At 39.5% G+C, this 13,401-nt stretch overlaps 2 protein-coding genes across 2 annotated transcripts; both read left to right on the forward strand.

Annotated features, from left to right (window-relative positions):
- The first annotated feature begins 5,375 nt into the window (after positions 1-5,375).
- On the forward strand, positions 5,376-7,895 carry col8a1a (collagen, type VIII, alpha 1a). Its single transcript, XM_008301357.1, has 2 exons — positions 5,376-5,670; positions 5,959-7,895. Exons 1-2 carry the CDS (start codon positions 5,376-5,378, stop codon positions 7,893-7,895), a joined length of 2,232 nt encoding a protein of 743 aa, XP_008299579.1.
- Positions 7,896-11,031: 3,136 nt separating this feature from the next.
- On the forward strand, positions 11,032-12,868 carry LOC103371888 (protein jagunal homolog 1-A-like). Its single transcript, XM_008301358.1, has 3 exons — positions 11,032-11,102; positions 12,221-12,324; positions 12,406-12,868. The coding sequence occupies exons 2-3, from the start codon at positions 12,236-12,238 to the stop codon at positions 12,866-12,868; spliced, it is 552 nt and encodes a 183-aa protein (XP_008299580.1). The 5' UTR covers positions 11,032-11,102; positions 12,221-12,235.
- The last annotated feature ends 533 nt before the right edge of the window (positions 12,869-13,401 follow it).

Below are 13,401 nucleotides of genomic sequence, written 5' to 3' on the forward strand. Positions count from 1 at the left end.
TAAACTGACATGGTGAATATGGTAAACATTACAGCTGCTAAACATCAAAACCTTAAGCCTAGTGTAAAGAAAAAAAAGAAAAAGAAAAGCTATACAGTGAATATAAATTCTGGACACAATCATCCAAAAACACAGCCAATAATCCATCCATCCATTATCTATACACCACTTAATCCTTACCAGGGTCGCGGGGGCACTGGAGCCTATCCCAGCCGACTTAGGGCGAAGGCAGGGGACACCCTGGACAGGTCGCCAGTCCATCGCAGACAGCCAATAATTAGACAATAAAAATGACTATAAATGTTCTATTAATTATGACAAGATCACATGATCACTCTTTTAAAAAATGCTTAACTGGTTTTGAAAGTGTCATAGTTGTGATCCACTACTGCCCCAATGTGTGTCACTGCACAAACTATAAATAAAATACAAATAAATTGTAAATTAGAATAATTTTATAACATTTTCCTTCTATATTTTACCTATTTTTTAAAAAAATGTATAAACATATCACTAAACATTAAAATGTTTAACAGTAAAAACCTGTAACTGTAAATAACCATAAAGAAAGAGATGAAATATTTGGCATAAAAAGATTTGCTGAGACACACTGGCAAATTTATAATAATTGCACAAATATTCCCTTTTTACTTAATAGATGAAACTGTTCATGCTTTAATACTGTAATTATATTTCTAAAATTGAACACAATTATTGAAAGTTAACAGAAAAAGAAGTTTGATCTGTAGCTGTACATAGATTTGTTTGCTGAATGGGAGTTATCTTGTATAAGACATTTTGGTGAATTATTGTGTTTTAATCAGTGTATATCTATAACCATTAGCAAGTTTTATCATAAAATATATATAAACTATTCTATCTATCTATCTATATATGCATCTATCTATCTATCTATCTATCTATCTATCTATCTATCTATCTATCTATCTATCTATCTATCTATCTCTATGTGATAGCAGCATTTTTTGACAGTTTGTTCTTTACAGTGCATGATATTGTGAGCCTTTTTGTATCCCCTACAATCCTATTACCGCCTGTGCATGTGTGTCTTTCCTCTACCTCATAAACAAAAAGGTATGAGTGTGAGGTGTGAGCAGAATGACGCCTGGGTGACATCTGCCTGGCATGAAACTGTAGAACACGGCTGCTGTTCCTGTTTCGTGGCTGTTACAAATGAGTGCTTGTCGGAGAGTCATCACAGAGGGCGCCGATCTGCTTTACACCGGCGCATGAAAAATTAAACACTAAATCCTACCAATGTGAGAAACAGCACTCAACACTTTAGTCACGCCATCACGACTCCTCACAGCTGTGCCACATTTATATGCGACTCCATGTCTGCCATCTGTACGGACGCAGCAGGATGACACCAGCACTTAAAAATAACTTTAATCAGTATAACAGACTTCTTTATAGTCACTTTGTTATAACCCGCCCTTCTCTCTTTCTGTTTTCTCTAATAACAAGTTAAAAAATGTGGAAATTGCTGGTTAATGTTTATGTCAGAGTCTGAAAGTGGCCCTACTGTATGAACAAGTCACCGGGGAGGCAACACTTGTGTAGAATAATGTGTCGGAGGAAAAGCACGCCAGGTAGAGACAGAAGGTGTTTCCATCGCTCCGCGGGTTGCCATGACAACGCCACGGTGTTGCTATGTGACACTGAACAGACCCCTCGTTGTAACGGTCCCTCTGATCTGCAGTCGCAAGTTTTGTCAGAATATTTCCACCACTTTAAAAACATCTATGCGCCCGCATACCAACACCGAGGAGGCCGAAGGTGTAGTAAAGCTGTCACACTTGTTTTCTTAAGCTTTTTTTGTGCATATATGGTGTTTGTGCAAATGTATTATGCATCATAGTATACATTACCCACCACTGATATGTCTGTCATCTCTCCTACCAAGCTACAACAAAAAAAAACGCAGATTTTTGTTGGCTGCCATTATGTTACATTTTTCTATCGTTTACATTTGCTGTGAATTCTGTAATGAAGTCAGAGAAACGTCACTGGTCTCATTTCTTTTGGCAGAAAACTTGTCAGATGATCTTTAATAATAATCTGTGAAAGCTTTTTTTGTGGAAATGTGTCAAACTTCAAGCTCTCAAGTACATCATTATCAGTTAGTCACAATTTTACAAAACTGTTCTTCTCCTTTTTGAGGATTTTTCCTTTTGAAACATTCCCCCTTGAGACAGAACTGACTTCATTTTAAAGATGATACGAACAAGATTTTCTTAAAAATTAACCAATTATATCTGTTCATAAGTAACTAGAATCTAGTCTAAAACAAGCACTGAACACTGCTAACTTAGCATGAACATTTATGTGTATGCTTACATGTGCATACACATTTCAATACTGAATAAATGAATTTGTACATAAAATCTTGTTTAATGAATCATGCTTGTCTCATCCTCTCATTAAGAGCTGCACGTTTGAGCACATAAAGCTCCTCTGTAATGTTGTGGGACGTAGAGAAGACTAGCTGTGTCCGGCATGTAATTAGATGGTAGGTGAAAGTTTGCACAAAACTTCAACATGCTCTTTAGTTCTTCAAGAGCTTTTGATGGATTTCTTGGCTTGAAATGTTTGCTGCCAAAAGTGTGTCTGAGTTTTTTTAACCTGACAAATTTGTTTCTTTTACCTCCTGCATTCAGCTTTTTTTAATTTGTAACCTACATACAAACAAGCATATGTAGAGCTGTCTACTGTAAAGAATTATAAGTTTTTTTGTTGGTGGAATCAAACACCTATTTTCCTATTGTTTTGTTAGACTTTTTCTGAGTGTTTCTTGTCAAGTATTTGAAATGTACTCTCATGTTTTTTCAGCATTCATCATTTCCTTTTTAATTCTCTAACCAGCCTCTACATATTTCTATAATCTCTACCTAAACTCGCTCCCACATAGGGTCCATTTGACCAGCCTGGGGCGTTTAATGCGTCCTCACACACAGCCATATGCTCAGGTTAGCCTGTGTCACACCTTACAGTCGCCACCTTTATACTTTCCCCAATTTCTGTGCAACATCTGCAGACCTCCCAGATTCATAGTGTCGATAAGGACACTGATAAATGATCATAATGACCACCAGTATGGCAAAAAATAGATTCTAGATCTTGTTGAGAAAAAGTCGGCAGCATTCCTCCGGACTCTTTGGCATGTCTGGATTCTGTCGCCGTGGAAACTAGGCGGACTCCCTTCAAAGGCCAGCTCTCATCGGGGGAGACAGTGGCACGGTCATGTCAAAATCACCAGACGACTGAGAAAAGGTCAAAGGGCAGAAAAGATCCAAAGAGCCACTGATGGAGTGGACACTAAGGATGTGGTTTAGGATGTGAATTAGAAAAACTACAGATAAGTTGGCATTAAGCTGGGACCAAGATCATATTTGAACCTGGGTGGGGAGTTTGGTTGAATACAAGTGGATTAAATCTGAGATGGAAACAACTGAATACAACAAGTAGGAACTCAGAGTAGCTGCTGAAAATCTTATTAATGACCAGTGGAGCAAAGGAAAACTCCTCAACCTTGCAACTGCAAAAATACACAAGTTGAATTTAAATACAGTCCAAAAATGTGAAATAAATGGATTTTACCTCCGCAGAGTTGACCTATGAGGACAAGTATTGTTTTAAAGTTTGTTGAGGGGGCTGTTTACATTCTGTGCTTCTGTTTCTCACCGAATGTGACGCTTTCCTGCGTCATCCTCTAACTTGACATCATTGCACCATTAACGAGATTTTTCTTATTATTATTATTTTAGAATTTATTTTGTGTCAGTGCCTTTCAGTAATGCCGGAATGACAAGAATGTTCTTATTAATACCAAAAGGAGGGCTGTGTACACCAGTGAGTTAGCTTAGAGGTGACAAAAATACTTCACACACTTGTAAAAAAAAAAAAAGAAAAAAAAAAGCTAGTGTTCACACATTTCGTTTTTTTTTTCTCGTCACTCATCATCATCATTATCAAGGAGTCTGTGCCAGTCATGGCTGTGTCAGTATGCCCTAAAATAACGTGCATATCTGTGTCATGCAGTTATATTATTGGTCATATTACCCCGTTTGCGGTCGAACTTTGGCATGATGTGACATTGTAGTAAGGTTTAAAGAAATGATCATATATGACTACATGGTCTTGCAAAGACTGTTTCACCCTGCAATGCAGATACAACTAATAATTGGGGTTAAAAAGAAAAAAAAAAGTCCAAACTCTGTGTGGCATCCAGTATGGCTCCCTCTTATGGACAAAATAACAAGTGCTAGTATGTGAATTGTAGATTTTTATTTGCGCCATCAGAGCTTTTATTCAAAGTCCCATCTGCATGGATGGCATGTGAGCGCTTAGTGGACAAATTTCACCTTAGCCTCAGCCACAGTTAAAAAATAATGCACATAAAGCTTAATTAGAAGCTTAGAAATCAACACTAGTATACTACAAGGTATACGTTGAGTAGTAAAGTCATAAATATATAAAAAAGACACTATTCTGTATTATACTGTATCTTGGAAACATTCGAATGTGTCAGAAAACTGGGACCAGAACACCAGACATATTAATAACAAATTCCAATTTAGCATGTGGTTTTGTACTAATCAGCAAAGTACAACTGCAAAGAAATGTTTAAGGGTCATTTGTATTTTGGTTGTTTTATTCTTCTTGAGTAAAATTTAGATTTACGTGAGACATGCAAAATGTGAGAAGTCTACCTAGTTCAGTCCATTAGTAAAATGATATTGAAACATCTTAAATCCAAGAGAATTGTGATGCTGAACATCACATTAAGTTTTGTTGCTGTTGCCATTGTTAACATCTCTCCTCTTTATGTTTTGGAAAAGATAGGAGATTATTTAAAATAAATAGTAATTTTTGTTTAAAGAAAAGTTGTATCAAACAAGTGTATACGGTCATATTATTCATCATGGTTGTCAAGAATATTTTATACAATAATGGAAAAATATTTAATCATTTATTTAAAGCCATACAATTATCAAGCCCAAGCTACCCTTTTAATATATTTTGGTTGATTTTGTTGATTTCAGTAACAAAAAGAAATAAAAGCTGGCAGATTTGTGTCTGCCTATAACAATGCTACATGACACAGCCTAAGTGCAGCTGACTGAAATTGTTGCTCACAAGTCCATTGTGTAATTCCCATGTATACCCAGCAGAGGACAACCATGTGCAGCCTCTTACAGCCTGCAACTTTGCAAATATAGTTGTGTACTTCAGGCACTTCAAGCTATTCATGATATTGCAAGAACTGCTAGCATACCATCAGACAAGATGCAAAAACACCTGCAGCTTTACCTTATGTCTTGTTTTCTCTATCCTCCATACAGGCCTCGGCCATGCCTCCCTTCCCTACCTCCCTCTTCCTGACACTGCTTCAGCTTGCAGTCCTTACGTGTGTGAGTGGCGGAGCATACTACGGACACAAACAGCACCCTCAGCAATACCAGCCAATGCAGCACATCCAACACATGGGCATGGGCAAAGAAGGCTTTCCTCAGCAGCAGTATCTTGGCAAAGAGATGCCCTACATGCAGTATCCCCACTACAGGAAGGAAATCCCCCAGATGCCAATGCACAAGGGCAAAGAAAATCCTCGCAAGGGTGGCAACTACAATGGCGGCCAAGAAAAGGGTGAGAAAGTCAGCATGTTAACAGACAAAAGCCAATAATCATCAAGAACCCATATATTCAGATCGAGAAAATGTGACATTACCTGCATAAACATGACAAGTGCTAAAATGCGTTCTTTTGTTTAATAGAATATACGAAGTGGTTTGTTCAAGTGTTTTTATACCCAACTACACCTCAGTTGTCTGTGCTTTCCCAGTTTGCAACTTCATAACAAAATGTCCATCCATGTATTTTTTTTATTTCTATTATTTATGATTTCTGCTTTAATATTCATCTAATTCCTCTCAGGTCAGACGGTCCCGAGTGGTGCTGAGGGAATTCCCCAAGGAGAGCAAGGCCCAGCTGGACCACCTGGACCAGAGGGACCTCAAGGACCTCCAGGGCCACCAGGGAATGGACAGCCAGGACCAGCCGGACGACCTGGACCTCCTGGCCCACCAGGAATGCCTGGAGTGGGAAAGCCAGGTTTACCAGGACTGCCAGGCAAACCAGGAGGAAATGGTGAGGCTGGGCCTCAAGGAGAAATGGGCCCCAGGGGTGAAGAAGGGCCAGCTGGGCAGCCAGGGCCTCAAGGTCCCCCAGGACCACCTGGGCTTCCAGGAATAGGTAAACCAGGAGTCCAGGGATTGCCAGGCCAACCAGGGCCCAAAGGAGAGCCGGGTCACAAAGGTCTGCCAGGACTACCAGGATTACCAGGGCCCAAAGGAGACAAAGGGATGGGGCAACCAGGACAACCTGGACACAAAGGGCTCCCTGGGCCCCCTGGACCTGCTGGGCCAAGAGGGCTGCCTGGTTTTGGAAAACCTGGATTGAATGGGGCACCTGGTCCACAAGGACCACCAGGAGAGAAAGGACATCCGGGAGAGCCAGGAACGGCTGGACCACCTGGTGAAGGAGGACAGCCTGGCCCACCAGGTCTACCTGGTCAAGGAAAGCCAGGTCAAAATGGCCTGCCAGGACAGCCAGGCATGCCAGGTGCAAAAGGTCATCCAGGACCACCAGGTTTGCCAGGAAAGCCAGGACTGCCTGGATTTGGTAAACCAGGACTTCCTGGACCAAAGGGTGATAAAGGTTTGGGTGGACCACCTGGATCTCCAGGACCTAAAGGAGATAAGGGGCATGGAGGACTACCAGGTATGCTTGGACCCCCTGGAAATAATGGTCAACCAGGTCCTCCAGGCCCTATGGGACCCCCTGGAGGTATAGGTGCACCTGGTCCTAAAGGAGAATGTGGAGAAGGAGGACCGAAAGGGCTTGATGGAACTCAGGGTGAACCTGGTCCTCCAGGAATGCCCGGCAAGGATGGTCTGCCAGGAGATGTTGGAGAGCCAGGACCAAGAGGTCCACCAGGCCCAAGTGGTGGCAAAGGGAACGATGGGCATAAAGGTCTACCTGGTACCCCTGGTTCTCCAGGACTTCCTGGTCCAAAAGGACAAAGTGGATTACCTGGTGAAGTGGGACCTCAAGGTCCTAAAGGAATCCCAGGAATGGATGGTGCAGCGGGACCAATTGGTCCTTCTGGTCTTCCTGGGCCAAAAGGAGATAGTGGCCTTCCTGGCCCACCAGGTATTGTAGCTGAGGGGAGTCCAGGACTACCTGGTCCCATAGGACCCCCAGGAAAAGAGGGCCCAGCAGGACCTACAGGACAACCAGGTCGGCCTGGTCCACCTGGACCACCAGGCCAACCTGGCGCACCTGGTCTATCTCCTGAAATGGCAGGAGTGCTTTCTGAGATGGGCCCAGGGTTGGATGGTGTTAAGGCTGGAAGTTATGGCAAGAAGGGCAAGTATGGAGGCAATGGAGCAGAAGTAATGGGTCCCAGTGGGCTTGAAATGCCAGCATTCACAGCAGTAGCAACAACTCCCTTTCCACCTGTGGGCACTCCAGTCGTCTTTGACAAGCTCTTGTACAATGGTCGACAAAACTACAACCCTGAGACAGGAATTTTCACTTGTGACATGCCTGGCATTTATTACTTTGCCTACCACGTTCATTGCAAAGGAGCTAATGTGTGGGTGGCTTTGATGAGAAACAATGAGCCGGTAATGTATACATATGATGAATACAAAAAGGGTTTCCTAGACCAAGCATCAGGGAGTGCAGTATTGCCTCTACAACCTGGGGACACTGTGTATGTTCAGCTGCCCTCAGATCAGGCCTCAGGACTTTATGCTGGGCAGTATGTGCATTCCTCCTTTTCTGGGTTCTTGTTATATCCGATGTAAAACCACAAACTGCAGGGAAAGAGAGGCTTCAGTGAGAGCTTATTTTTTTATCAAATAAAACATGATCATAAATTACCTTAGACTTAACAGTCTTTTAATGTAAAGTCAACAAACCGTTGATCTCATCAACAAAGATGAGAAGACAAAGTAAAATATTTCAAGGAAAACATGAAATCTGATGGCCTGTATGTACTGCAGCTTTTATACTGTAAAGCCATAGTGTCGTTTAAATTGGGAGAGTAAAGCTTTTTTTTTTTTACAGATTGGAAAATATAAAGAAATGCCCAGGAAGCATACAAAGAACACCTCAGATGGCTCCAGATGTATTTTCATACACAAAAATACTAGAAGCTATTAAGAGAGCAATTTCTTATTAGGTGAAAACAGATGAAGGGAACAAATGTATGCAAAAGAGGATAAAACATTTCGTACAATGCTAATTACACTATTGCAGCAGTGTCAAATTTAGTCTCTGAATGTCTTCAAAATTGGCAGCTACCCCATGTGGTAAATAATGTGAAAGATGGTAGAAAACATGAAGACAGTAACTATTGATCTTGATAGGAAATGTATATTTTTGCATGCATACCTTTGAATGGAAACAGTTTTTGTTTCTTAAATGATAACAACAAGAGAGAATGACAATGCAGGTTGGTGCAAGGTTTGCATTACAGCAGTTTGTACATGTTTGGTGTTTTTAAAGGTAAACATATGTTTGGTTGAGTAGTCTGTAAAAGTTTCAGTCTGAGTTTTGGCAAAAAGATTTTTCTAAATTTAATTTCCAATGGACCAATATCTAAAGCTGCCCAGTAGATTTTCAAAAAATAAATAAATAAATAAAATCTGCAAAATGCTGTGTAAGAGTGAACAAAATGGCTTTCAGTTACGTATACAAGATGAAAGGTTCTAAAATAAAGAATTGTGTGAAGGAGTTGCGTATATCATGGACACCTTTTGTTGATATTTAATGGAAATGTACTCTCCTGTAGAAGAATGCAAAACGTAGGTGGTCAAAATGTAACTATCAAGAACATCAGCAAGTATGATGCTGACTGACAACTGCTCTCAAGTGAGACTGAAAGAGTAAGAATGTGACAATAATTATATGTTTTAATGTTTGCAGATAGGTTTGTGGGTGTAATGCTGTAAAGAAACCATATGTTCAAAAACAGACAATTCAACATAACACACTCACGCATGCTCTGAGTTATGAAAACCACTCAACACAATACATTAAATTATACAGACACAGGTGACACGCACCTTGCATGTGACATGCACCTTGCATGTGAACACACGCTTGTATAATAGTACAAAATAATACTCCACAGGAATTAAGGAGTATTTACTGCAATTAGAAGGCAAATCTCTCTTTTTAAACAATGACTCTGCATTCGACTACTTTCATTTCAACTCAAAATCATTGTAGAAATAAATTTTTACCTGTTATCCTTTTTCTTTACTCCTTTAATTTAAAATTCTGTAACTGTTTTGTAAGAGATGATTACAAATTAAAATCACATCTACATACTCCATTTTAGCTGTAATGGCAGCCTATTTATAAGAGGATGTCATATATGGAAAACAAATTGTAATTTTCCATTTTTAAGTGGAAATCTTTAACAGTGGGATCTGTTTCGAAGTGAGACAACCAAATCAAGTTTCAACGTGTCCCTGATGTGCTTTATTTAGTACATTGTGCTGTATTACAGTTAATGGACTGGAACCAGGTACTGAATGTTGCAGCAGTTCAACAACAATTCTGTCAGTAATTTATTATTTTTAATGCTGATCACCTACACGCAATGAAGAGGTCATAAAAACCTTTAAGGACAAGTAACCATGGTGCTGATATTGTCATTGTAACCAAATAATCTGTGTATTAATGTTTCAAGTGTGTTATTATTGTCTGTGATGTTTTTTCTAAATAAAAATTGTTTAATTAAAAAAAAATTGTCATTGACATCATCTTGAATTTTACAGAAAGCAAATCAAACCCACTAACACAAAACTGCCTGATGAAATTCACTGTGGAGGTTCAGCAGATATAAGAAGATGTTACCAAGCTCACTGGATGATACATTTCTTGGTCACATTTTTAGTAAAGTACAATATGCTCACCTAAAATTGACCTTGATAACATTTCCCTGTGCAAGACAGCTCAATACTAATAATATTTTTAACATGTCAGAGGCTGATGTTCAAAGCATCCTCTCTATGATAACTGCATTAATTGGTTGGGCCACATTTAGGCTAAAATATGTCATAGAACACATGCACAGTTGGTTAGTTTTATCCTTGTCGTGGAGGTAATCATGATAAATATGCCATCATTGATAGGTTAGTAAGTAATTTCAAAAGCTTGAAATAGTCTTATTTTCCTCAAATCAGGTTTCAGCACTGAGACAGACTGAGACAGGCAGTGTGGGAGATGCTTTGGATTTTTGAAGGACCACAAATAATTGGATTTATATTGTACAAAAAAGTCTTCTTATTCGTAGCTCATGGTATAAAATTTAAGACAGCAGCTCAGAATCACAGAGCTCCAGGCTTGTGTGTCAACTGGTTTATGCTATTTTAGTTGAAGTTGTGTGGCAAAAATTCACAACTGAAGCACAGTATTAACCAACATGGTAATGAACACTGTTACTGTGGTGTATATATATTATTAGTCTGACTTCAAACTTAATGTCACTGGAGTTGCCACCCTAGAAAATGCCCTTTAATGACAGGTCTTAATGTTAGTATTTGTCTTGAGGTCTTATTTGGAAGAGGCTTGTCTTGTAAGTATATTCCTAAATAAAGGAATTTATTTACATCAAAAAATACTGTGATAGACAAATCAAATATAACTGTAACCACTGCTCATAGAAAGGAAAAAGAGGGTTAACGGGGGCTCAGCAGGTTATTTCTGCCCTGTACGATCCCATAGCAAGTTCGTGCATGCTCAGTAGCCTCAATGCAAACACAGTAATGTTAAAATCATACAATACATCGCCTCTGACAGGATGATCCATTCAGGAAATGATGCTGTCCTCAGAGATGAGCTGGGTGTGTTGTGAGGACAGATGCTGATGCTGCGGTGGGAGGGGCTTTTGTTGGACTGTACGCATGCGCAGAGCTGTTTGAGATGCTCATTCATCACATCTGCTGTTGATAGAAATTTAAACAACGACTCGACCAGACGTGAGGAAATAAACAGTGTCGGTAAGGTGATTTCGATTTAGTGTCACAGTTTGTTGTCACTGCTGAAGATTAAACGACGGCAACCAAACATATAGTAGAGATATACAGATGTATACTGTGTTTTCAAATATAATGCTGAATGAGGCTTGCTAGCGACGACAGCTAACGCGCTAGCCTTCTTTCAATCAGTACAACAGCCCAAATAATCCGCCTAAAATTAGTCATTTTCTGTTTAAATAGCTGCTTGCATCATGGTATGAGAATAAGACAACGGTTTCTCTTATAATGGCGGACTCTTTGTCAATATTTACCTACTTTATTTCCTCTCTTCTCTCGGTGTCCTTATGTTACACCTGCCCCATTGGTCCTTAGTCTCATATTGGGATATGAGCAGATTACAGATGTTAAATGTGACAAAACTGGGACAAAAGGTGGGCCAATTAGTTCGTTTTTCTTTTAGGGGAAAAATAATCGGTACTTATTTTGATAAGTAATTAATTGTTTTACCCATTTTCATGCCAAATGTGCAAACATGACATAATTCCAGCCTACATTTGCTTTGTTCCTCCACAGCTCTTACTTTAACTGTCTTTAAATCAGCAACTAATGAATATTTCTGTTATCGATTAATCTGTCGATTACTATCTTGGTTGATCAATTAGTTGTTCAGTCTTTAAAATGTCAGAAAACAATAAAAATGTCAATCTCTGTTTCCCAAAGCCCAAGATGATGTCCTCAAATAATTAGTTATGTCCACAACCCAAAAGGATTCGATTCAGTCTCATAGAGGAGTAAAGAAACAAAAGAATGTTCAAATTTAAGTAGCTGGAATCATAATCTAAAAAAATTTTTAAAAATGTTATTTTATTTCTTCTAAAATGTTACTGAAATCACTTGATTGATTTTCAGATTAGTTGGTGATTAGTTTAATAGTTGTGGCACTACTTTGAATTTTCTTTCATGTCGTTTGAGTTTTGATTATTCATGTAAAATCTGAAGATGTTACTATGTTAGGAAATTCTAATTGGCATGTTGTCATGGTTTTCCAACATTTTGTTGTTCAACATTGATGAATTAGTGATGAAAATAAGTGTTAGTTGCAGCCCTACTTGTATCAACTCACTTGTTTTGTATGTCAGCAGGTTTATCTCAACATGACATCTCGCGTTGGCCCTCGAGCTGCTGGTACTAATGGCAGTGACTTCAAACACAAAGAGAGGGTGGTCCCACATTACCAGATGAGGCAAGTTACTGTTGTATCTATGTCTGATATGGGTCATTAAATTTGAATGTTGTCTCTAAATCTCTGCTTTCCATTTTGCAGTGCTTCCCTGAAGTCTGAGGTGCGGAAGTTGAACTTGGTCCACCTTCTGATCTGGCTGCTGGTGGCTGCACAGATGGCTGTCAGCCACTTCAACCTGGTGTCACATGACACAGTGTCCATGCCGTACCAGTGGGAGTACCCCTACCTGCTCAGCCTCCTCCCTCTGCTCTGCAGCAGCCTGTCACTACCAAAGAACAATATCAGCTACCTGGTCATATCCATGATTAGTGGAGGGCTGTTCTCTGTGGCACCTCTTATTTATGGTGGTATGGAGATGTTTCCTGTAGCACAACAGCTTTACCGCCATGGAAAAGCCTATCGCTTCATTTTTGGCTTCTCTGCAGTGACTGTAATGTACCTCATCATGGTGGTTGCTGTTCAAGTGCACGCCTGGCAGTTATATTACATGAAGAAACTATTAGACTCGTGGTTCAATGCCACTCAGGAGAAGAAGAAGAAATAATAGAGTAAAGAAAGCTTTGATTGGGCAAAACTGTGTTTTTATTTTAATTTATACATGAGGTATGAGTATTATTTATGTCAACTTATTCAGCCATCATTATTATGTAACGTCATGCATTAGAAACCGGTGTTCTCTAACACTGAAAGGTAAACTACAATGTGATGTCAATTTATGCATTATCCTAGATTCCTGGATCACGATTATTTATTTAAAGAAGACCATAATTGTTGTTTAGAAGACACAGTCAGATGACTGTACTATGAAGCAAGATGGGTTAGCAAGATATGTTTTGCCTTAAACCAGTGTTTTCAGTGTCATAAAGGTGGCTCTCCTTTAACCTGGATAGTATACTATGGTAACTGATGCTGCACAGCCTACCTGCTGTGGAGAAGGTTATGGCCAGAGTTTGGTGTTTAAATTAGTTGTAAGAAGCATCACCCTTTCACTAAGTCTTTTCCTGACCATATTCTTTATAGGTGATGCAGATTCTCAGCTGAGGAAATATGTTATATATGTACACCTCTTGCAGGTAA

This window comes from Stegastes partitus, unplaced genomic scaffold (assembly GCF_000690725.1).
Source record: "Stegastes partitus isolate 25-593 unplaced genomic scaffold, Stegastes_partitus-1.0.2 Scaffold1666, whole genome shotgun sequence".
Lineage (NCBI taxonomy): Eukaryota > Metazoa > Chordata > Actinopteri > Pomacentridae > Stegastes > Stegastes partitus.